Below are 25168 nucleotides of genomic sequence, written 5' to 3' on the forward strand. Positions count from 1 at the left end.
CGCACTTGCACTGCGATTTGCACGCTTTTGTACGCTTGCGCGTAAATTTTCAGCGCACATTAATTCCATGAATCGGCCTGTAAATGTACTATTTGGTACACCCTTAGATGTAGCTAGTGTTTCTAAAATGATATGTTTGCAGTGGTAGGCATAAATTGTCCACTTAATAAAGGACAGCCAAAAAAAATCCTAGCTCCTATATGATTGTATGTCTAGATGTCTCCCTTAACCAATCCCAACCCAGTATAGGTTATTTTCACTATTGACACATACTATGATGTCACTCTGAAGCATAAAGGAGTATATGAATTGTATTTTTTGAGGAAAGAAAATCAATCAGAGACTGAGTATATGTCTGTTGATGTTGATTGTAACCTCCCGGTTTCAGATAATTCTTAATAAAAATGTAACTTGCCATCTTCTTGAGTTTGTCTGGTTATTTGGACTCAGAATTACTCTTGTGTAATCCAATTCATTACATATACACGTTTCAATGGGCCATAAACTCAAAAGCGCCCTGAAACAGACTCAATGCTGTTGAGCATCAGGATCTTCTCAAGCACCGGGTACATTGTGGTTCTGTCCCCCTGGACCTTCTCTGAAGGCCCTAGTGACACTTGTAACCCCTTACTTCCTAGGTGTAGAAAATAAATAACCTGGAACAGTTAAGAATGATTGCGTTACTGACTCCCTTCCTGTCAGTAGACAGAGTGCATCCCTTTCCTTGGTAAAACTGTCTGTCTTCTGTGTTTCTTTACAGGGTGGGTTGTATTTTGTAGTGTGCTAGAACTGTCTGTTGTAATAATAATAAAGTAGATATTTTAATACAACCATGACTGGACAGTCTGTTTTATCATTGGGTAATAATTGTATTTTCGTTGTGTTGCAACAAATCAACGATCCACAACCTTGCGGAGATAAGCCTGCAGTTCTGTTCACGTTACCAAAATTGGACAAGGAAGTCTGTAATTTACCTCTGTTCCAATCTGTTTGGATCCCTTTTGGCGTTCGAGAAGTGTGGGGCTGATTGATGGTTTAGAACCGATATTCATCCTTGGACCACTGGTGCCCTGGAAGTTCACACACACCGTGATCTGGCATGGCAGCAACCCAGGCGGTTGCCCCGGCTTGTCGACCGATATATATATATATATATATTATAGAAGCGCTATAAAAAGGCTAATAATCAATCACTTCAGGGGGGCGCAGAGGTGTCACCAGAGTCATCCTCTTTCTGCGCACATACATAGTTTTTTTTTTTTTTTTTTTGTCAGCGAGGCCTGTCTCGGTTCCACCATATGCACACCTATTTACAAGGACACATCTTAATTTCGGAGCTCCAGGAGTTGGTCTGTGGGAGTACTGTGAGCACATGTGGGCGTGGGACGCCAGGCTGGAGAGCAGGAACCTGTCCTGTGGGTATCCGGCCGATGCCAGGTAGTGGGATATCAGCGCCTGCTATTGGTCGTTTGGTAGTGCCTCGAGGAGTACCACTGCTGGTTATCCAGAACCTTCCTGCTACTGCAGGCTCGTCTCTACCGTCGAAGGGCGTCTTCAGCAGCGGTGATGGGGGATGACAGGCAGCGCTTAGCGCGCCTCTCAAAGGGATGAAAGACATTTGCTTGAAAGGCGAGTTTTGAGCCCCACCCTATGTCCCCCTCACGAAGATGAGAAACAGCCTCAGGGCGACATATTTTCAAGGCGAGTGGGCAGGTCGCTTTTGTGGAGCAGATGCTGAGCTGGCTGCAAGCGATTGCTCTTCCACGTGCGTGGGTAGGGGTGTGGTGGCCGGGCGGGGGATAGGGGTGTGGAGGGGAAGGGAGAAGTTTGAAATGCAACTCCCCTACTCGGGCTATAAATGGGCCAGCCCGAGGTGGCTAGAGTGTACTCCGTGCTCCTGACACCTGAAGCAGACCCAAGGCCACTCTACCTGACCCAGCAGCAGCCATGCAGACCAGGAGAGGCTTCTCCAGCCAGTCCATGCAGAGCTTCCCCAGCAGGGGCAGCATGTTTGGGGGCGGGGAGTCCGTGTCCTTCAGCACCGCTAGGCAGAGTTATGCCAGCGCTGGTGGCTCTGGCTTTGGTGGGGGCTCCTTCGGTGGTGGGGCTGGGGCAGGCTTTTCGGGGGGCTTTGGTGGCGGTGCCGGGGGTGGCGGGGCTGGGGGCTATGGGTTCAGCTACAGCTCAGGTGGTGGGGATGGAGGAGGCATCATTGGGGGTGCTGGGGAGAAGCAGGTGATGCAGAACCTGAACGAGCGCCTGGCCTCCTACCTGGACAAGGTGCGGGCCCTGGAGGAGGCCAACACCGAGCTGGAGACTAAGATCCGAGACTGGTACCAGAAGCGTCAGGGCAGTGCCGCCGCCGGGTCCGCCAGCGACTACAGCAAGTACTACCAGATCATCGATGACCTGCGTGCCAAAGTAAGTGGCCACGTGAGGTACTCACCGTAGCATCCGCGCAATGCCTTGTCTTACATGCATGTGTCTTGGAACAGCGATCCCACAGCAGGGCCCCGAGGGCCCCAGTTCAGGAGGCCTTGGGATTACACCCTTCTGCTGAGACACGAAGCTGGGCCCATGTCAGGTAGGAGCGGAGACATCTAGCGCTGCCTGTGCCTTTCGGCACTTGTTACGGCGCTTCACCCCCAAGCGTGGGACTACAAGTGCCAGACGGCAATGTAACACATCTAAAGGACAGGAGGTGCCACTCACACCTGACATGATCAAAGTGGGACATGTACATGCGCGGTCCTGCCCCAGGAACATGCAAGCGTTAAACGTGACGTGTGTCCTGCACCTCCTAGAACACAGGGTGTGGCCGCACAGAGTGACCGAGCAATGGGGGTAATGGTAACGGGGCACCCTCCACCCCCATAGAACAGCGCTATTCAAGCTTATTTATGCCCCCACCCTTAAGTAAACATGCTGTTGTCGAGCCAGCTTGAGGATAACTAGTGTTTAATGGTCCCCTCCTCCCCCAACAGTTACCGTGCCCAGTTTTTGTACAGCATTACCCCCCTCGCCTCCTCCGGCGATCCTTCAGGCCCCTCACTGGTGGCAGCCCCCCAGTCTGAAAACCGCTGCTCAGGGCGCTGCCCTCTCAGGCTCCCCAGGGCCGCACTCCAGGCGCACGTGCATCCTCTGGGATTCCGGGGAGCCCGTCTCTGAGATGGAAACAGTTCGTTATTTCAAGTTGCAGCGCGTTCTCCCCACGGCGGGCCAATGGGATCGATACCAGCTCCCGTCTAGTCCCTGATCACCTGCCCGTGAAAGAACATCCCCAGGTTGGTCCTGCAGGAGGCGCAGTAAAGTGAGGCTTGGCACAGGCTGGCAGCGCTCGTGTCTGACCGCAGGAAGCGCAGTAAAGTCAACATCGGCACAGGCTGGCAGCGCTCGTTTCTGACCGCAGGAAGCGCAGTAAAGTCAGGCTTAATTGGCACAGGCTGACAGCGCTCGTGTCTGACCGCAGGAAGCGCAGTAAAGTCAGGCTTAATTGGCACAGGCTGACAGCGCTCGTGTCTGACCGCAGAAAGCGCAGTAAAGTCAGGCTTGGCACAGGCTGGCACAGGCTGACAGCGCTCTTGTCTGATCGCTCGAAACGCAGCAGCCCTTGCACATGACAAGCAGCCCCCGAGAATACCAGGCTCCGTAGAGATTTCCGGGCAACCACATGTGCCAACACTTACCCGTTAATTTACTCTAATTCAAATGCGTTTCTACAGGTGGTATATATATTTTAGTAAACGTTTTGCTTTTTTAAAAATATTTTTTTTGTTGCAAATGCCAAACATATGATGCACATATGGGTAACTTTCAGCAGCTGATTAATCGCTCACGTACACATACCGTAAAGACCCTTAGAGGGAGAGATTCATTGCACGATGATGGCTTCTTGTATAGTTTAAAAAAACGCATCACAACGCCAGTTGTTTTGAAATAATTCTAGCTGGAATGGGAGGTCCGAAACACAGTCATTGTTTTCGCCTGCAAATTAAACTGCGTCCTAACTGTTTATAGATGAAGGGGATCGAGCGCCCCGTTCTATAGCGCACACTTCAACCTGATTCACTTCTAGGCGCATGCAGTGATTCAGGGCGTAGCTCACATGATTGAGGCTAAATCGAGAGTATTGCAAACTGAAATGCTGCACGGGAATGAAGCCCAATCCCTCTGCCCACCAGTGTGCAGGGTGCGTGTGCAGACAGGGGACACAATAGCTCACGCTGCTAGATTTCCCCTTCCACCATAGGCCTCTCTGCTGAGAGTACCCATACGTAGAAATGGGGGCTCTGTGACGCGTGCACAGCTGCCCACCCGGCGGTGGACCTAGACTGCCAACTCACGCACATGTGTGTTATGGGATACACCAATGCACGTTAATTCATTGAGGTTCCTACGCACATGGCTTAGTTTAAAACCATTCAGCTATTGGCAAAATGTCCCGTGTATAACCCCAGAACATTCCCCTTACACCTCCTATACACCACAAATCCATTTCTGCTAACTAACTCCATGCCCCCAGAGCCACCTCTATACTATCATGTCGTTTTAGCCAATATCATATTGCATGCTGGGACGTGTAGTTTTGTCTATTGAATGATGCATATAATTTAGCTTGAAGCTAGCACTGATGTCTGAAGCCAGCCAGCACTGATGCACTCAAGCCAGCCATGTACTCAATGACAAGGGACCTTGACTACATGGAACCCATGGCCCACTGGGTAATGCTGTGCCACGAAAGCACCTTTACAACAAAAAGAAACAGGCTTTGATGACTTGTTCTTCATATTCAGAGTTGAGTGATTGATAGTTCAATGGTCAGGCTGGTCCATAGTAAGTGATTGCAGACTGAAGACCTCCCTGTGCTTTGTCCCATTTTACAGATCAGCGCTGCAACCATTGACAATGCCCGCGTGTTGCTCCAGGTCGACAACGCCAGGCTGGCAGCTGATGACTTCAAGCTCAAGTGAGTATATGGCTGGTAGGGTCGGACTGGGCCATCCAATTGTCTCGGGCACCAATGAAAAAGTGTGCCAGAGTTGCAAATGGCTATTCATTTCTTTAGTGACAGACTGTTTGAATTATACCCAAGGGTTTATTATTATTATTATTTTTTTTTTTTTTGTTAAAATGTGATGCAAATTGTGCATTTTAAAGAATATTCATTCAGTAACACTGGTCAAAACTACTAGCTGCATAGCCAAGTAACTCATCAAACTGGCCCACATTGGCCAAAAAAGTGGCCCACTTTAAGCAAAAATTGGCCCACACCAGCATTCTGCATTTTGGGTTCGGCCATGGGACTGTCTGTGCAGTCCGAGCCTGATGGGTGGAACTTTATTGCAAGAACAAGAGGTCACTGCTCGTGCGAGAGATTAAATACGTAATGTTTAATGCCTGTTAGGATAGGTCCCTGTGATGTACTGTGATTTTATGTATGACTTGTTGATAATTTTATGGGATTTTATGGAATTCTATCTGACATTTGATATTTTTTGTCTTTTTTTTATATTACTGATACTTTGTGTAAAGTTTTATACTAAAACACATTAAATAAATAAATAATAATAATAATAATAATAATAATAATAATAATAATAATAATACAATTCAACCTATTCACCCACAGAGAACTTGTCATGAGTGGTGAATCTAAACCCAGAGAATGAGTCCCCAGCTCTGCCCGCTTCTTTTGCATTGCGTAGCATGTAGCAGCCTCCTGTGGGGCTAACAGCTGGATATTGTCTCGGGAGGACAATTTAGGGGCAACGTACTCACCTTGGAAGCATGACAACACGTAGCAACACAGATCCTTGGTTCAGCGCTTAGAGACCTCTGGGTTTTAAGCGTGTTATAAATAACATATATCATATCAGGAGGGAACAGGCTCAAACTCTTGCTCACAGTCATTAACTCCTACACCCTGTCTTTGTCGTTCAAGGTACGAGAATGAACTGGCCATGCGCCAGAGTGTGGAGGCTGACATCAATGGTCTACGCAGGGTCCTGGATGAGCTGACCATGTCCAGATCTGACCTGGAGATGCAGATCGAGAGCCTGACCGAGGAGCTGGCCTTCCTCAAGAAGAACCACCAAGAGGTACAGTGCCAGAGTCCAAACGTGGAAACCAGCATGAGACTTAGCTCATCTCTGAAGCCCGGCTTAGTGCGTCTTCTAGTCCAACACTGCCCGACTCCTGTTGGAAGTGGAATGGACACCTGATGTTTTCAGCACTCACAAAGTAGAGTGCTGGTGTATATTACAGCCACGGAAGGAGTTGTGTGTCTACTGAGAGCTGTGGTCTTATGGGAGGAGAGGTTGCCTAGTGGAAGATGGTGGTGTGACCAATTGAGAGGTGTCTTCAATGCGGGGGGCTATGGTTTTATTGGGGATCTATGGACTAGAGAAAGTGCTGCAGTCTTGTAGGAGGTTTGATCCAGTGGCAGAAGGTGGTGTGTCTACTGAGAGGTGTGGTTTTATGGGAGGAGAGGTTGCCTAGTAGAAGATGGTGGTCTGACCAATTGAGAGGTGGTCCTTCCTAGTGGATTGTTTGAATTCTAGTGATGGAAGCATGATCAAATAAAAGGACGGGATCTAGTTAGTGTGAGAGTGCTTACATATTGTGGGAGGAGCTATGATCTAGTGGAAGAGATGTGCCATCTTGCCGAAGTATCTGTGCTTAGTGTTATTAGGTGCCATGTTGTGGGAGGGTGTGTGCTCTAAAGTGGTGGTTGATGTAATGAGAGAATATGTTGTTCTGTGAAAAGGGTGTAGCCCAGAGGAATGGATGCCATCTTGTGGAAAGGACATGGTCTAGTGTACCTTTCTGTGGTCTATTGGATGGCCGTTTGACATACAGCAGGGGTCTGCAACCTTTGGCTCGCCAGTTGTTTGGACTACAAATTCAATCAGTCCACACCACCATGATCAATGGTGTGGGATCATGGAAGTTGTAGTCAAATGCATCTGGAGATCCACAGGTTGCAAACCCCTGACCTGTAGGGAGGAACTGTGGTCTATTGGAAGAGGTTATTCTTTGGTGAAAAGGATACAATCAATTTAGTGGCAATCAATCTGACCGGGAGTGCCATCATGGAGGGAGGTGTGGCATAGTCAAACCCAGTGTCTTTTAAGATTCTAGTTTGGGTTTTTAAGTCACGTGATGAAGCTTCCTTCTCATTACGTTTAATTCATGTTCTGTAAACACAGGAATTCCTTTCCTTCTAATGCTGCCCCATGGCCTCTTCCATGAAAGCTAGTGTCCAACAAACGGGACACATAGGTACTTTGCTCCAGTTCCTTCCAGTTGAAAACCAATGGGCTACTTGTTGTCCTCAGGAATTGCAAGGCGTTTCATCCAGTGCTGCCGGCCAAGTGAGTGTGGAGATGGACGCGGCTCCTGGCAATGATCTGACCAAGATCCTGAACGACATGCGCGCTGACTACGAGGCGCTGGCAGACAAGAACCGCAGGGACGCAGAAGCAGCGTTCATGAAGCAGGTAAGAGCAGCCCGCATGCACCATGTGTGGGAGGCGCCAATCGCAGGACATGATCACATGCCTACGCCCAGTTCAAGCAGTGGTCGAAGTGTACGAAAAGAAGTAATGGAACTATGTTCTCTGCTGGCCTGTCCCCGCTCCCCACAAACCCCATTGCTATACACCCTCTCCCACGCGCAATACAAATCCCTAAACACATGCGCCTGCTGTTTAAGGGAACGTTCAGGGCAGTGCACTGAAGTGCAAGTTTCAACTTATTCCTACACATTTATTTTAAAACAGAACCATTCCGGAACAGTTTAAAAAAAAAAAAAAAAGTATAGGAAGAGTAAAACTTATTTTGAAAAAGTAGAGGAGCACTGCTCCCAAACGCACCAGCCCACCCCATCATTGATTACAATGGACTCCACACTGGCTGCGGAGCCTTAACTATGCTCTTTACGTTTCTTGCCTCAGACTGGGGAATTGAAAGCGGCGATCTCTCAGGAGGTGAGCAGCGTGCAGTCGAGCAAGAGCGAGGTTTCGGATCTTCGGCGGACTCTGCAAGGGCTGGAGATTGAGCTGCAGTCGCAGATGGCCATGGTAAGTGACGTTCTCTCGCAATCAAGTGGAATATGTTTTAAACCCCAGGTATTATTACACATCTTCTGATAATGTTCCCATTATTTTAGCAGCAGTTCTGGATACAAAGATATCTAGTAACATTAGCCTTTATGCAGAAAAGTGATATTTGAATTATATAGACCTTATACAAGCATGGCAAAGCCAATAGTTTTTTTGTGTGTAGGCATAAAATAGGAATTTGCCACGCACTGCCATAATGGTACTACCTGGCGATAAGATGGGAACAACTGGAAAATGGTGCATGTACTTAGGTATGGGATAGCGGATAATGGCAAATGCCTATGTACTACTACCTGTACACAATCCCATACGGTTGGCTTTGCCAATGCACGTTTTTAACAAGACTTTATTGCTTCGAAACCAAGGGGCTGAAGACACACTTGGTTAAAGTATTTTTATTTCACTAGTGACAACTGCAGGTAAGCCATTCACTCTCAAAAGACTGCTTGGAAATTATCCTTGCAGGCTTGCACAGCGTAAAGTTTACTGTTACTGCTTGAAAGAGCTGGCTCAAAGAGATCCCTGGAGGATGTGCTTTGAGCAGGGAGGGGCAGGGAGTTGGTGGGAATGGCCCATAGGGATTAGCATGGCTTTGGGCAGTTACTGGTTAGAAAAATAACCAATAGCATGCCTATGCTGTGTGTCCCTTCTCATGTCTCTGCTCTCTTCTAGCCATACTCCAAAATGAAACATTTAGACCCTTATTTCATGAAAGGTGCTTCCAAAGCTTCAACAAACAAAACCAACAGGCCAATGTTTGGAAACACTAAGAATCAAAGTTAAAATGAAATATTCTGTGCTTCATTGGGATTGGTAAAGATATGTGGCAGTTTCAGCCATTCCTTATCTCCCCATCCTACTCCACCACAGTCCATGCAGCAACTTTGAGCTAGATAGGTTGAGTCAGACTGCCTGAATTGCCAGCATCCCTCCACTGACCATAGATCCAAGTGTTTTTCTACTCCTGCTCTTAGTGTTCTAGTGTGCCGGGGAACCTGGGATTTTGTAGTACAGCTTTGTTACTCTTGATCTTCCGGCCAGTGGTGGTCAGGCCACCTGCTTTACATGCCCTGCGTTTCTTCACAGAAAAGCTCCCTGGAATCAACCTTGGCAGAGACAGAGGGACGCTACGGGGCACAGCTCTGTCAAATGCAGCAGCGAATCAGCAGCCTAGAGGAACAGCTCATGCAGCTGCGCGCCGACATGCAGCAGCAGAGCATGGAGTACCAGCAGCTGCTGGACATCAAGACTCGGCTGGAAATGGAGATCGAGACCTACCGACGCCTTCTCGATGGCGAGTTTGAGTAAGAAAAGACAATCATATATAGCTCAAGGATGTCGTTTTAGAGACAGGATCAGCACATTGCAAGGCTGTCTATAAGAAGGAGCTGCAGTGGTACCATACATTTCAATAAAGCCAAAGGACCCACAGGCTTTAATGCAGTCATAGCTATGGCCCCATTGACTTTAATGCACTGATACCAATAATTATTCTGAGTGGCCCCAGAGATGTCTATCCTGTCACACTCATCCCTCCTGTCAATGTCTCTGCAAGCTTCCATGCACCCTCATACCTGCTCCAAATGACCCCCACAAGCAGATATTACTGAAGCATGTTAGCAGTAATAAAAAAAAAGAAAAAACACTGTACTAGTTCTTTGCACACAATCAGCAACAGTAGCTCACATTCCCATAATAGCTTCTCAATCAGAATGACTATAAATGGATCTATAACATTGAATGACCATAGACCTCTTGTGGATTGCCACACTCAGCTCCAGGCTTTGAAGGAGCCATTCGAACAGCCACCAGCAAGGATCCTAAAGAGTATACTGTGCATAATGGAATCTCAGTTATAGCCAAAATAAATGACCCCAAACACTTCAATGGAATCTTACTCATGCATAGCCCCAACTGCTCTCAAAATGTCATCAGAGCCTAATGTGTGGTCTTCTCGTTTCCCTGGGTAACGTTCGTGGCTGTGTGGTTTTAGTAACACGATAAATCAACCTTTCTATCAATCTGGCAATTAATCAGTCAATCAATTAAGTAGGCCCAGCATCAGAGGCCCAACAGACTTGAATGGCATCACATTCATATGCATCCTCAATACCACTCCCTTCTAATGCAGCTTTACACGTGGCCAGAGAGAGTGGCCGAGTTGACTTTAATGTAGTCCAACTCCCTGCCAGCATCGACTGACCAACATGCATCTCACCAATGGGCTTTTAAACATAAAGGTGCATCATGGCAGGCCATAGACTTTAATGGAGTCGGTAACCTTTGCCATTCATGAACACATGGAACTTCATAGTGCTTCATTCACCCACAGACTCATTGTTTTATACTCCATAAACAAAAGTTGAGGCCCTTCTCCATCGCAGACCTTGCACTACACAAAGTCAAGCAAGAACTCAGAATGTGATCAGTGGGCCCATGGCGTCACCAAACCCTTTCCCTGTCATGGCCACAGCCATCGCCGGTAACCATAACATGTTCACAGACCCAAGAAGGACACACCTGAGCTATAAATCATCAATGCATGAATTATAGGGAAGGTCAGCTGCGGGGAGGCTCGAATGGACCACCTTGGAAAGGGAATTCTGTCAATAACAAAAGAAGCCTCACTAGGTATTCCCATTATCAGCAGCACCACCTGAGGTGGAGCTATGCCTAACATAGGCCTGCCTTGCTTCTGCAAAGGCCCCCAAAGCACATCCAAGTGTAGGCCTCTCCCTGTAAGAGAGAGTCTATTCCTCAGTCCTGAATTTCTCTTGATCTGATGCAGTGGAACAAGTGATATCATGGCAGGAGGTGGGCACTGCTCTATCTGCCAGATCATCATTGGCACACAACTTATTCTGTAACTGACTGAAATGTTTTTTTGTTTTTATTTTGCAACAGCAGCGCCAACAAATCCAGCAAATCCAGCTTCCAAGAATCGTCCAGTAAATCTTCCACAGTGTCCAGTGCCAGTGCAGTGAAATCGTCGACGTCGTCTGTGGATAGCAAGAAAGGTACACAGGCGTTTGCCCGTTCACCTGGGCACGCTCATGTCTTACACTCCACCATGTCCATGTTGTAAGAGCAGATACTCTGCTGAGTTGTCATGGGTGTTGGATATATGGCAGCACGTGCCTTCATTGGTAGTCATTGCCTCTGGAATGCCATCAGGGTAGGGGTATGTCCAGTTCTGAGTTCACATTTTACTCAGAGTCTATGCAAGGTGGCTTAAAAGAGAGACGTTAAGGTCTCAGTTTATTTCCCAGAATGCATATCAATCTGTGTTTCAGCACACAGAAGTCAAGCATTACAAATCTAAGAGACAACACGATGTGTGTGTGTGTGTCTGTGATCAATGTGTGAAAGCCACACCTTCTGAAGCAGGGGTCTGCCAGCTTTGGCTCTCCAAATAATTTTGAATATAACATGCATCACTGCTAACCTGATGTGTTAAGAGTGGGGGATCATGGAAGTCGCAGTCCTCTATATCTTGAGGGATACAGGTTCTACAGCTATAAAGGGCGATCCCACTCAAGAAGTAAACACAGTGTCATTGATGGCCCCTCTTGCCTTTCACTAGCAGGGTTTGCTGTGCCATTATATGTGTCCATTGGTCAGGTCAATGGAGAAGGGACCATCATGGATTGAGGAGTGGGATATGGCACTGCCAGTGTACTACCATAACTGACATTAATCACACCTTCATCTAATATCACTCTGAGCTCCTCCCACTGAGCGTGTAATCTGCCCAGTGTCTCTTGCCACAAGAACACTGATCTTATGATGAGAGCAGGGAGACTCCAATACCAGTTGTGGGTGCCCAGGCCTCCATTTCTAGGGGTTACATTGTGGCACTGTAGCACTGTTGCTGCTTTTCACGTCATCACAAAAGGAGGCCGCTGAGTACATTACATGTGTCAGGATCCTCGTGTTTCTGTAACCCAGTTCTCATTTGTTCTCGCTCTTTCCCGCCGATTCTCCAGATCCCACCAGAACCAGAATGGTGAAGACCATCATTGATGAAGTCGTCGACGGCAAAGTGGTTTCAACGCGCATTGAAGAGGTTGAACAGAAATATTAAGAAGACGATGTTAGAGAGGAGCTGGCTTGCCTAGGAAATAGAAAGAGACAACGTACACAGCCACGCCGTACTACGTTCAGTTTAACTTGGCGCCATGATGAATTTAAGAGTTCAAAGTTCTTCTAAATGAAGCCTTTAGACAGAGAGGCCTCAAAGATTAACACATTAGAAGTGTGCATTATATAACTGCCTAGTAGATTACACCTTTAAAATTATGAGTGTCCCCTCCCTTGCTCCTGGTATAATGAAGTCAAAACTGCAGGGAAGGCAGGGGAAGAAAATGTTGAAAACTGAACAAACATGTATGTCACAGAGTAGCTTTTGGATACATGAGTAAGATAGGCTTTCAATATTAAATATCTCTGTTTTCCCTTTTCCCTGCCTCCTGAGAACAGAAAGCTGGTTAGAAGAGGTGGGGCTGTTTGATTGCTCTTGTGCACACATCATGACCCTTGAAGCAAGGCATTCAAAGACTGGGGCATCTGGCAAAAACGCAGAAGACTTAAATCTCCTGCTTCATCTCTTGATTTATAAAGAGTTCTATAGAAAAAAGTCATATGTGAGTTGTGTAGATAGATGCAAAAGAGAGGAATAAAAAAGCCAGGCAAAAGAAGGATTGAAAGGGAAAGGGGTTAATGGGAACATGGCTAAAATAGGGCAATTTACCAGATCCAAAAGTTCTACCCTTAAAAGGTTTACATGGGCACTACAAGCAAAAAAATGCAAATGCAGTCCAATTTGCTCTGAGAAGGTGTATCAGTGCAGAGTATGGATATACTCCAGGGATTATGCAGGAAGGGGACGTTTTATTAAATCTGTTATATCCCCAACCCTTCCTCCTTCCTTTATCATGGCTGCATTGTCGCTCTTCTAATGTGTTCAAACTGCTCTAGCCTCTTTTTTATTTCCATGACTATTTCTACATAATGTTTAATGAAATCCTGCAGTCAAAAGTATCCTGGTCAAATCACATTATGTTCAAATGCCATGGATGCACGACCAACCGTTCCCATTCAATGTAAAAAGCTCATCTGTTTCTCTCTTTCATGAAATAAAGTGTTTCACTCAAGCAAGCAATACCTGTCATTCTCTTCTGTTTACCAATTGGGTCTGGTCGTGGTAGCTCATGTCCCTACTTTCTGAAGCATAGAGGAATGCAAAATAGTTCATTGAAGTAAGTGCTAGTCTCTGTCATGTGTGTCCTGCCTGCAGAACTCAGATTCCAATCCAAGCAGGACTGACTCAGCCCTTCATCCATCCAAAGTCCTTACATTGAGTGCCATGAAACATTGGCTAGTAATGACAGCTAACTTTCCAATACATAGAAACAGTCAACATATTCCATGAAGAGCTATACCCAGTGTAGTAGTTGCCTCAATAGACTTGTACCTTCAAGTTAACATTGTACAGGGAAACCAATATAGGGGCAACAGAGGAAGCAAGTGTGTGTAATGTGCCTGTCTTCTCATTATCCGTTGAATATTCTGCCCTGTTCCAAGTGGGTGAGTGCCTACTTTGAAGATGTAAGCATATCACAGTTTGCAGTCTCACCAGAGATGTCACTGCATTTGTCATGTGAGCCACATCCATCAATCGTGCGCTGGTGTATAAATGAACACCTCCTCCACATTTCATGACATTGGGCCTCATTACGACCCTGGCGTTGGACCATGGTGCTAATAGCACCATGGTCCATGCCGGTAACTTACCGACTCCGCCATGGCGGAATGGGGAATTACCGCCCCATTCCGAGGTTGGTGGGCCAGTAATTCCCCATGCCACCATGGTCCTTCCCCATTCCCATTTTTGCCCCTTAGGGCTCAATGGGAATGGGGAAGGTGCTAAGTACGGTGCCGCAAATTGCGGCACCGTACTTAGCACCAAGGTCCCTTTGCGGGTTGGTTTTTAACGCCTGCAAAAAACAGGCGTTAAATTCCCCAACCCGCAAAGGGACCTCGTAATCAGGCGCTAAGGGATTACCGGTACAGGTACCCTTACCGGTACCGGTAATCCCTTAGCGCCAGGGTCGTAATGAGGCCCATTGAATACCCCATCATGTTTCAATCACTGTGATAGTATTAGGTAGGGTAAATTGTGACTAGAATGGCACACAAGAGTGCAATGAGTCCAAAACTATATGGTGGGCTAACACTTCAAACTAATATCAGACACTTTGTGTGATCAGAGCAAACTCACTGACAAGTGGCCCACTTCCCATTCTCCATGGAGTTTATGGGCCTCATAGTAGGACCTGGATTTGGTGATAGAACAGGCCGCCCAGATTCATGATGTCCAAAAACCCTCTGAAAATAAAATTTACCTTAAAAACCCCAAACCTTCAAACACACCCACAGAGGTGAAAAATATCTCCATATTGGACTTGGAAATCGGGGGGAGGGCAATTATACCCCCCATTAACACCAATAAGCAGAATGAGTGGCAGAGGAGACCCTCTGATCCAACCCAATTGGGTGGTAGCCTAACAGGGTATCTGACCAACTCTCCATCTGACCCTGCCAGCTATATCAGCTCTAGATAAAAGTGTAACAGACCCCTCTTGGGGTATGTATGGACTCCCCTGGCATAAGGGGGGGTCCAATCAGGTAAGTACTGCCCCAGGAAACCTCTCTCAAAACGTCCCTCAGAACTTCGCTCAGGAGTGAAGAAATACTCAATCCCCCAACCTAAGTTTCTTTCCCAGAACCCTTCAAACCCCAATTTCTAGAACAATCCTCCTCTCTCTCCCCACTTTCAGAACAATAGATTACCAAATCAGCGAGAAGGGAGAGCAAGGATGGAGTGTGTAGAGGAGGAGCCAAGTACACCCACCTCAATCAACCCGCCCCTTTTACCTGTATGCTGGAAACCAGAGTATATGACGTATACAGAACAGATGAACTGACAAAGAGCAGAGTATGCTCTCAGTCCAGTACCAGTGAAAAGGCCAGTACCTAGGAGAATCTGGCAGCCAAGGTACCCATTGAGAAAACCATATCTGCATACTAAGAAATATGATAGCCATTTGAATGAAATTCCTGAAAAAACAGAGACAATAAATAGCAAGGATGAATTGTAGTGTCAGTAACGATGACCAGTATATGTTACATGGAGCTGAAGATGAAGTACATACAAGAGATGCATTGATCAGAGAGTGGATACGCTATAATGCATCAAGAAAGCAATACAGATAAGTGACATCTTGGGCTCAAGGTGAAGAAACTTATCTCACAGAAACAGATAAAAATATCAAGTCATTTTGCACGTGTACAGCTGCAGAAGAAACGCAAGCAGGAAAGTAGTTGTGAAGCTAGCTCTAAGCATATAGTAAATAGACTTTGGCAAGTGCTAACGTATACATACATAGGAATGAGAGAATTATGGATGTTTCCACTAAACACATTATAGCAGGTTAGACATTAGCAAAAGGCCTCAGTTCAGTGTGTCGCAGTAAAAAGCAAATTGAATTTCAAACAGAATATCAGCAAAAGGTGAGGCTGAGGCAGTCAAGAAGCCAAGGTCTTATGAAAACTGGAGTGAACTGACTTTGGCTACAAAATCGTGTAAAAGAACAAACCCCCCCATTCAAAAGGCATGAACATAACAAGGAAGACATCAGAAGTCTAGTAGAAAATATTATTAAATACATGAATAGGCTCGATTTCATGGTCTCTAGCCACATGGAAGCATGAAGTTGGATGAACGAGGTGGTCACACCTACGCATGAAGGCAGACTGTGATTCTCACTCCCTAATTTTCTCAGAGCTAAGAACACTCTCAAGGAACGAATTTCAAAGGCCTTGTGTATAGGCGCTTTACAAATACCATATCATATCATATCATAGTCGCGCCTTGAAATACTTGTGTATAGGCGCGTTACAAATGCCATATCATATCATATCATAGTCACGCCTTGAAACACTTGTGTATAGGCGCGTTACAAATGCCATATCACATCATATCATCGTCGCGCCTTGAAACACTTGTGTATAGGCGCGTTACAAATGCCATATCATATCCTATCATAATTGACAGTGGACCACTGAGGTGATGATGGATTGATATGCTAATTGGTGGGTAGCTACAGTTAAGGCAACCTCACCAGCATCTGGATGGCCAGCCTGCAGGCTGCTAATGTAGGTGGAAAAGTACTGAAGGTGGATAGAGTGCCAACCGTTGTAGAGGACCTGTGTATGTAGGGGTGCTATAGTGTGTAAACCAATGGGACGTCATGTATTTAGTGACGTTCATTGTGGTCATTTTGAAGGGAGTGCTTATTTGCCCCACCTGATGTTGAGTAACCAATCACATTGTTACACATTTTTAGACTAGCATGGATCATATACTTAAATGTTCACTCAGAACCAATAGCCCATGCTGATATGTTTTTGTAGTTTGCCACGTAGGATGACGTTAGTACACATGTGATTTAGACGTCATTGATGACACATTTTGCTTATAAAAGTACAGTTTTTTCTTAAAGTACTTTGAGGTTGAAGATCGAGCGATTGCGTTGATGTTCGTTATGATCCCTGTTTTAGAAATTGACATTAAAACAGTCTGCATTCTGCAACTTCCTGAGTCAGCTCCATTATTGATGTATGAGTAAGGTCTGCATCCCCATCCATCTCGAGGGTAATTGCTGCTCATCAAAGGGGCTGCACTTCCCAGTTCAAGGGTTATCAGGGAAACTCTCAATATCCGAGCTATTTTCGGAGAAGGGACAGCTACCCTTTCTGGGAGCAGCAAAGGTATGAATCTAGACCCTCCTACCAACCAGAAAAGATGTCTCAACTGGAGCGCAAGGTCCAACATTTAATACAAGACCTGGCCGGCAAGTTGAGGACTCAGCAGAGCACTCAAATGGAAATTGCTGCCCAGAACAGCTCGACACCCGGGTCTGGTGCCCCAGAGCAATGATGGGAAGAAACCTCTGACAAGGAAAAGGTTTCAGAGGAGGGTGCCCAAGGGAAAGGGAGATGAAAAGCCCTGGAGGAAGCTCCTATTCTCACCAGAACACAACCCCTGGAAACCTCTGAACCTGAACACAAATCGTCTACCCCCGAAAAGCTGCAACCTAGGGAACAGTAGGTAACTAGCAGAAATCAAGAGCAAATGAGTACCCACTTTGTGGAGGAAGTCTGCATCATCCTGTTTGAAGGGGAAGAATCAGTGTAGGATTCAGAGAAAAAAAATCCTCTCTTTCAGGGATGAAGGGATCCCTCCCAAGGAAAAAAGGGTCCCAAAACACCCTAACTTAGACTGGGTAAGCATGGCGACTGTCCGAGAACCACACATTTATTAAACCCCAACAATGTCACCAAGATGTCTCTGAAAGCACTGAGCTACCCAAAAGGTTTGGGTAACTGTCACCAGGTAAAGGGGGACAGCAAAGATTCAGGGGAAAAAGGGGACTTCCCAATCCCATAGATATCTGGCTGCAAAATCTTCTTTACAGATTCCCGGATTCCGACAAAGAAAACTGTCCAAGATCACACAGTGTCGGAGTTCAATATAAAAAATGTAACTGTCAAGCTAGCACAAAATACACATTTTCTTTCTCCCTTTAAAGAGAGAGAAGGAAGATTGTATGCATCCATCAAGGTACAGGGTCAATGTGCATTATCTGCACTTGTGGATACTGGATCCCAAGCCACCCCCTTGTCCAAAAAGTCCCTGACCAACTAAATTTAGGAAGGGGAGAGAGTCACCAAATCTCCCTCACACCTCTTTCTGGGCAACTCCAAAACATTTGATGGGAATGATATTTCTGTCGAAGGGACTGCAGATCCGGAGATCAAAATTGGGCAACATAGGGTGAAACACTCAGTGATAGTTGTCACTCCAGAAGGCACACCTTGTCTGCTGGGGAATGACCATCTTCAGAGGTTATCACCCCTGATTGACTGTGTAAACAAGGTCCTCTGGTCTCAGAATAACCGGCCAATCAAATTAAAACAAATTACAAATTTTATGAGTTTAAATGGTACATGCCACATGATTGAAGAACGGTCCGACAAAATAGAAGTCCAATTTAGGATCAAGTCCCAAACATCACTGTCATCTCTGTAGGAGAGCAAACTGGTGATGGGAACCCTCCTCCATTTTCAAAAATTAACCTCCCTCCCAGTTTTATGTGGCATTCCACACTGGAAGGAAATACTCTAAAATGTTACACCATTCCATAATCTGAAGAAAACCCAAATACCATGCTAAAAGATGATGAAAAAACGACCTCAAATTTTGATCCGACACCCTTAGAAATAATAACAGCTGTTTTTCCCACCTCAGGTAAAGGAGGGGGTGGAGCCTGTTCTCGGCAGTGTATGCCTGAATAACGGAAGAAGCTTCATCAGCGAAGCATTTTTCAGGAAGCTCCCAAAAGATCAGACCATACCCACATTTAAGTTGATTGATAAGTGGGAAATGGGCCTGGAAACTCCAAATTCCAATCATCAGCAGGTCCATGCTAAAAATTTCCATTGGTGACAAAAACATAGAACATAATTGTTGGGTTGTGAGAGATGCCCCTGAACCGGGACAGCCGACACAGCCCCTTAAGATGAGGTAGCAATACTTTGAGATGAATGGGGATGCAGAAGATACTCAAACATCAATAATCAGACTGACTCAGAAAGTTGGCAAAAGGTTGACTGTTTTAATGTCAATTATCTAAAACAGGGAGTACAACGGACATCTCACAGCATGGTCTCAAAGAAATTAATAAAAAAATGTTCTTTTTATAAGCAAAAATTGATCATTGCGGATGTCAACTTATGTATTTGCTAACATCATCCTACGTAGCAAACTACAAAAACCGAGTGGCAAATGTGATTGGGAATCTAAGTATATGTTCCCTACTAGTCTAAGAAAGTGGCAGGCTCTTTATCGTCAGGTGGGGCAGTTAAACCCTCCCTTCAAACAGGTCACCATCAACTTCACTAAATACACAATAAATACACAACGTCCCATTGGTTACACAAGCTATAGGGTCCTTCACTATGCGGCCCCCTATAATTGGTTGGCACTCTTCATCCATCAGTACTTTTCCCACCTATGCCAGCAGCACACAGGCTGGACTTCCATATTTTCCCACCAATTATCATATCATCTATCATCACCTCTGTGGTCTGCATGTCAATTAAGTCTTTGAACTTAGCCTTGGAAATGTTCTTTGTTCTGTAGAAAATGACGGAGTGGAGGCACGGTCTACCTCCCTGCATAGGTGTGGTTCATCATGTATGTCCAGTTCCATCCATCCATGTGACTGTAGACTACAAATGTGAGCTCTGGTGCATTTAAAGGACTCTTATTTAATAAACATCTGCCGTCTTCCTTGTTTTCGTTCATATCTTCTGAACAGGAGTTTTGTTCAGAGGTGTTGCTAGGGGGGGCTGAAGGGGTTAGAGCCCCGGGGCTCATGGTTGTAGCCCTGGATAAAAACTCAGGGGCTACAACCAAACTGCTAGCTAGCCCCGAGTCCTGAGAGTCCTGACATATTTGTGTAGCCCCAGATCTTTTCCAGACCTAGCAACACCCCTGGTTTTGTTCTTTCGCACAATTGTAACTAATGTCTGCTCATCCCAGCCTAAGACAACCTTGGCTTCCTGGGACTGGTCCAGCCTTGTCCTCTGAGATTCACTCCTGTAATTCAATTGTTTTTCCTAACTGCAACACACTGGAAAAAGTCCTTCTTTTTCTGGTCCAGCTGTGCTATAATGCGTAGTGGAATCGTCCCTAATCCACTCACTCCTATCCTTGCCGCAATCTATTCACTACATAGCTAGACTCAAGAATACTTTGTCTGCGTTCCCTTCTTTGCATCTGTACATGTGTAAAAAAACTTGATATCTTCATTGTTTCTGCAGCATAAACCTCTTAATTTCGATCGCGAAATGTTACCTATCTTCAATGATTTCTTTGATACTCATAGAATCTCTACATTCCCGTGTCTCTGCATCTCTTCTGGTGCCTTAATCTTGCTTCATGTGACGTCACCAATCTGCTCTTTTGTTCATTTCTGACTCTTCTTCTGGGATTTCATTCAAATGACCATCATACTGTCTCGTATGCAGGTATGGCTTTCTCAATGGGAACCTTGCCTCTAGCATTCTCCTTGGTATCGGTATGTTCACTGGTACTGCACGTGACTCACACTCTGGTTCCCAACATCAGAGCACAGGTAATTCAATCAGGGAAGTGTCATATCCCTTTTGGTGGAAGCAGCAAAAGACAGATAGGCCTGGGAACCCAGCTGTTGTGCAAGTCTCATCTCCTGTCGGGGGTAGCTGGTGGGCAGAATTCAGTTCCTTAAGCCAGGTTTCAGATAAAATGTCACTTTTTGTTCCCCAGTTTAAGTCAAGACAATTTTTACATATGCAGCTAGAATGCTGATTCTAAGTTCAAAACTATGACATTTAAACAATTGCAACCTATGTGACACTCAAAAGTAGGTCACTCATTTCTTTTAAACATTTAGATTTTTAGTATCTTTCAGTCCAAATTTACTTAAACTGCTGAAATCCACAGCTCAGCCAGTCTTGTTATAAACCTTCAAGTCACTTCAGAATATAACTTTACATTGTATCCACCTCTCAGTAAGTCTTTCTTTGGCATGCTCTGGGTTCATTTATTCAGTTTTACACAAAGTCTGGTGGTTTTAAAATGCCGGCTTTCTGATAGTGGTGAGTACTGGTACTGCAACCATTTTTGGGATTTAAGAATTTGAATTCCCCACAATTCTAGGTTGCTTTTGGCAATCAGCATTGCCATTCCCAATGGTTTCAGACTACGGTGTGGGTAGTCCAATGGTGGTTTTAGGCAGTGTCCTTCAGTGCCCATAACATCGGCAAAAAAGAGTGGCAGCCTATTGTTCATGCATTTCCCTGTGCATTTTCTGGGAAGCTCTGGCCATCATGATGTTTTCCATGTCAGTACTGCACAGTTTTGAGGTAGGGCTTGGATGCATGGATAAAAACATCCCACAGCAGTAGAACCCGCCCCGCAGACCACAACATTCCCTGCCACTGCTGAGGTTAATATAACGTCTCAAACCTTAATTTGGGTTTTTACACCACACACACACACACACACACACAACTCTCTCTCTCTCTCTCTCTCTCTCTCTCTCTCTCTCTCTCTCTCTCTCTCTCTCTCTCTCTCTCTCTCTCTCTCTCTCTCTCTCACACAAATCTGGCATATAGGGCAATGTGGAAAAGACCAGTACGAAAGGTTGTTGGACAGTTGGATCACCAAATGCACTGCAACACTGCCATTTTGGACCAAACTAGTTTAAAAAGCACAAGTTTACGTTACTGGCATTTATATTGTGAACTGCTGGAATGTTACTTGTTCAGATGCCAACATTTTCTCAAAATTGTCCCAGCAGTTTTCTTGGTTTTGGTTCCCAGATCTGAATTTTGACTCAGTCGGATGCTGTTTGTGTCTTATCTTTTATGTATGAACAATTTTGGTTGGTAACATAACTGGAAACTAATAACCCTCTTGTGTATAAAAAAATCACACAATTCTAAAAAAAAGCAGAGGTGCCAGGATTTACATTATAAAATAAGGACATGTCCCAGATGACCAATAGCCTCTTATTATTCACAATGTAACGACTGATAGAGCTTCATACCAGTGTCTAAGTACAGCAATGATCAGTCAGCATTGCTTATTGTACTCAATTTATCATTCATACGAGGAAGATTTGGCAATAGTCAACCAAGGAAGGATATTGATGTTGTGCAGCATTATCTTCACAAGGGGAGCGCATTCCGCTTCAGACATCAATCAGGTCATTTAAGAATATAAAGGATTGTGGAAGCTGTAGTCTTGGATAACGTCCATTGAACACTCTGGGCCTAACCATGACACACCCATGTGTAAAATGAAAGACCTCACTGAAATAATGGGTATCTCTGTGATATACAGTCACTGAAGCACTCATAACTCCAGTCTCCTCTCTTCATAGCCATCAATTAAACTTTGTCTTGCTATGCATCGAAAGGACAAATAAGTTGAAACTCTCACTTGTTTTTCCATCTCATTTTTGCTGGGGACAGAGACCAGAATGGGTGGTGTGGGGGAGGTGGCTGCTTTTTATGTTTGGTCTCCTGTTGTCCTGTGATCACCCTCCCAATCAAGACTACAATTAATTAATCTTTTATAGTGGGCTTAATATGGGAGACCAGTCTCTAAGCATGCAACCCGAATTTGAACCTATGTTGTCTTGCTTCCAAGACAAACACCTTTCCCCTGAGCTATTCTCCCAGTCCTTGATCATCCCCTCTTACTTACCTAGATTCAGAAGAGAACCAGTGAAAAATAAATATGAACGATGTCAGTGCTTGCCCTTGCTTCTACATTCCCTTTGTGTCCTCCATGTCATAATATGCAACTTTTATTGCACTCCTAATTAAGAGTGCAGGTGATATGTGTTGTGTTTCACACTCAGCACCCCCCAACACTCTAAAACTAAGGTGTGAGAAATGTACCATTTGAAGTTCAAATAAGGGGGGCATACTGATAGCCAACAAAATCAATCTTTTTCCCTATTTAAACTGTGCAATTGCAATAACACTGTGACATTTCACACAGTAAGATTATGGCAGCACCAGACTTTCAATGCACCCCTCCGAATACACGCACCCCACTGCGTGGGGTGTCTCACACGCGATTGAGCCAGTGCGAGTGGGGTACATGTATTACTGGGGTGCGCGGGAAGTTTCACACGCGATTGGGCCAGTCCAAGCAGGGTACGTGTATTACTGTGGTGCCTGGGAAGTTTCACACGCGATTGGCCTGTGCGAGCTGGGTACCTGTATAACTGGGGTGCGCGGGAAGTTTCACACGCGATTGGGCCAGTGCAAGCGGGGTACATGCATAACTGGGGTGCGTGGGAAGTTTCACATGTGATTCGCCCTCTGGTGAGGGCTACATGGATTTGGGGGGTGCGCGGGAAGTTTCACACGCGATTGGCCCTGTATGTGTGGGCTACATAAATTACTGGGGTGCGCGGGAAGTTTCACATGTGATTGGCCCAGGGCGAACGGGGTACGTGTATAACTTGGGTGCGTGGGAAGTTTCACAAGCGATTGGCCCTGTGCATGCGGGCTACGTGGATTACTGGGGTGCGCGGGAAGTTTCACACGCGATTGGCCCAGTGCGACTGGGGTACATGTATAACTGGGGTGCGCAGGAAGTTTCATATGTGATTGGCCCTGTGGGTGTGGGCTATGTGGATTACTGGGGTGCACGGGAAGTTTCACACGCGATTGTTCCTGTGCGAGCGAGGTACGTGGATTACTGGGGTGCGCGGGAAGTTTCACATGTGATTGGCCCAGGGCGAACGGGGTACGTGTATAACTTGGGTGCGTGGGAAGTTTCACAAGCGATTGGCCCTGTGCATGCGGGCTACGTGGATTACTGGGGTGCGCGGGAAGTTTCACACGCGATTGGCCCAGTGCGACTGGGGTACATGTATAACTGGGGTGCGCAGGAAGTTTCATATGTGATTGGCCCTGTGGGTGTGGGCTATGTGGATTACTGGGGTGCACGGGAAGTTTCACACGCGATTGTTCCTGTGCGAGCGAGGTACGTGGATTACTGGGGTGCGCGGGAAGTTTCACACGCAATTGGCCCCGAGCGAGCGGGGTATGTGTATAACTGGGGTGCACGGAAAGTTTCACACATGATTGGCCCTGTGCGTGCAGGCTACGTGGATTACTGGGGTGCGTGGGAAGTTTCACATGCGATTGGTCCTGTGCGAGCGGGGTACGTGGATTACTGAGGTGCGCAGGAAGTTTCACATGCGATTGGTCCTGTGTGAGCGGATACATGGATTTGGGGGGTGCGTGGGAAGTTTCACACGCGATTGGCCCTTGTCGTGCGGGCTACGTGGATTACTGGGGTGCACGGGAAGTTTCACATGTGATTGGTCCTGTGCGAGCGGGGTACATGGATTTGGGAGGGGGTGTGCAGGAAGTTTCACATGTGATTGGCCCAGGGCGAACGGGGTACGTGTATAACTGGGGTGCGTGGGAAGTTTCACAAGCGATTGGCCCTGTGCATGCGGGCTACGTGGATTACTGGGGTGCGCGGGAAGTTTCACACGCGATTGGCCCAGTGCGACTGGGGTACATGTATAACTGGGGTGCGGCGGAAGTTTCATATGTGATTGGCCCTGTGGGAGTGGGCTATGTGGATTACTGGGGTGCACGGGAAGTTTCACACGCGATTGTTCCTGTGCGAGCGGGGTACGTGTATTACTGGGGTGCGCGCGAAGTTTCACACGCAATTGGCCCCGAGCGAGCGGGGTACGTGTATAACTGGGGTGCAAGGAAAGTTTCACTCATGATTGGCCCTGTGCGTGCAGGCTACGTGGATTACTGGGGTGCGTGGGAAGTTTCACATGCGATTGGTCCTGTGCGAGCGGGGTACGTGGATTACTGAGGTGCGCAGGAAGTTTCACATGCGATTGGTCCTGTGCGAGCGGATACATGGATTTGGGGGGTGCGTGGGAAGTTTCACACGCGATTGGCCCTTGTCGTGCGGGCTACGTGGATTACTGGGGTGCACGGGAAGTTTCACATGTGATTGGTCCTGTGCGAGCGGGGTACATGGATTTGGGAGGGGGTGTGCAGGAAGTTTCACATGCGATTGGCCCAGTGCGAGCAGGGTTCGTGTATAACTGGGGTGCGTGGGAAGTTTCACACGCGATTGGGCCTGTGCGATCAGAGTATGTGGATTTGGGGGGGTGCGCGGGGAGTCCCTCACGTCAATTGCCAGTGTGGGTTCTCACAGGTGTGCCCTCCACCCCCCTCCATGGACCCTGCAGGCAACCCACACCACAGAGGACTACCCAGCACCCCTGATCATGTCCTGCAGGCAGTCCATCCACCATGGGCATGCCCCCAGCAAGGCACATGTCACCTTGCACTAGTGACCACCAACTCATGTCCCC

General features: G+C 46.5%; 1 protein-coding gene across 1 annotated transcript; it reads left to right on the forward strand.

The window, feature by feature from the left end:
• The first annotated feature begins 1870 nt into the window (after positions 1 to 1870).
• LOC138521589 (keratin, type I cytoskeletal 47 kDa-like) lies at positions 1871 to 13280 on the forward strand. Its single transcript, XM_069634534.1, has 8 exons — positions 1871 to 2421; positions 4884 to 4966; positions 5942 to 6098; positions 7338 to 7499; positions 7956 to 8081; positions 9210 to 9427; positions 11028 to 11140; positions 12110 to 13280. Exons 1-8 carry the CDS (start codon positions 1948 to 1950, stop codon positions 12205 to 12207), a joined length of 1431 nt encoding a protein of 476 aa, XP_069490635.1. The 5' UTR covers positions 1871 to 1947; the 3' UTR covers positions 12208 to 13280.
• The last annotated feature ends 11888 nt before the right edge of the window (positions 13281 to 25168 follow it).

Source organism: Ambystoma mexicanum, chromosome 13 (genome assembly GCF_040938575.1).
Source record: "Ambystoma mexicanum isolate Mex_15411 chromosome 13, UKY_AmexF1_1, whole genome shotgun sequence".
Classification (NCBI taxonomy): Eukaryota; Metazoa; Chordata; class Amphibia; order Caudata; family Ambystomatidae; genus Ambystoma; species Ambystoma mexicanum.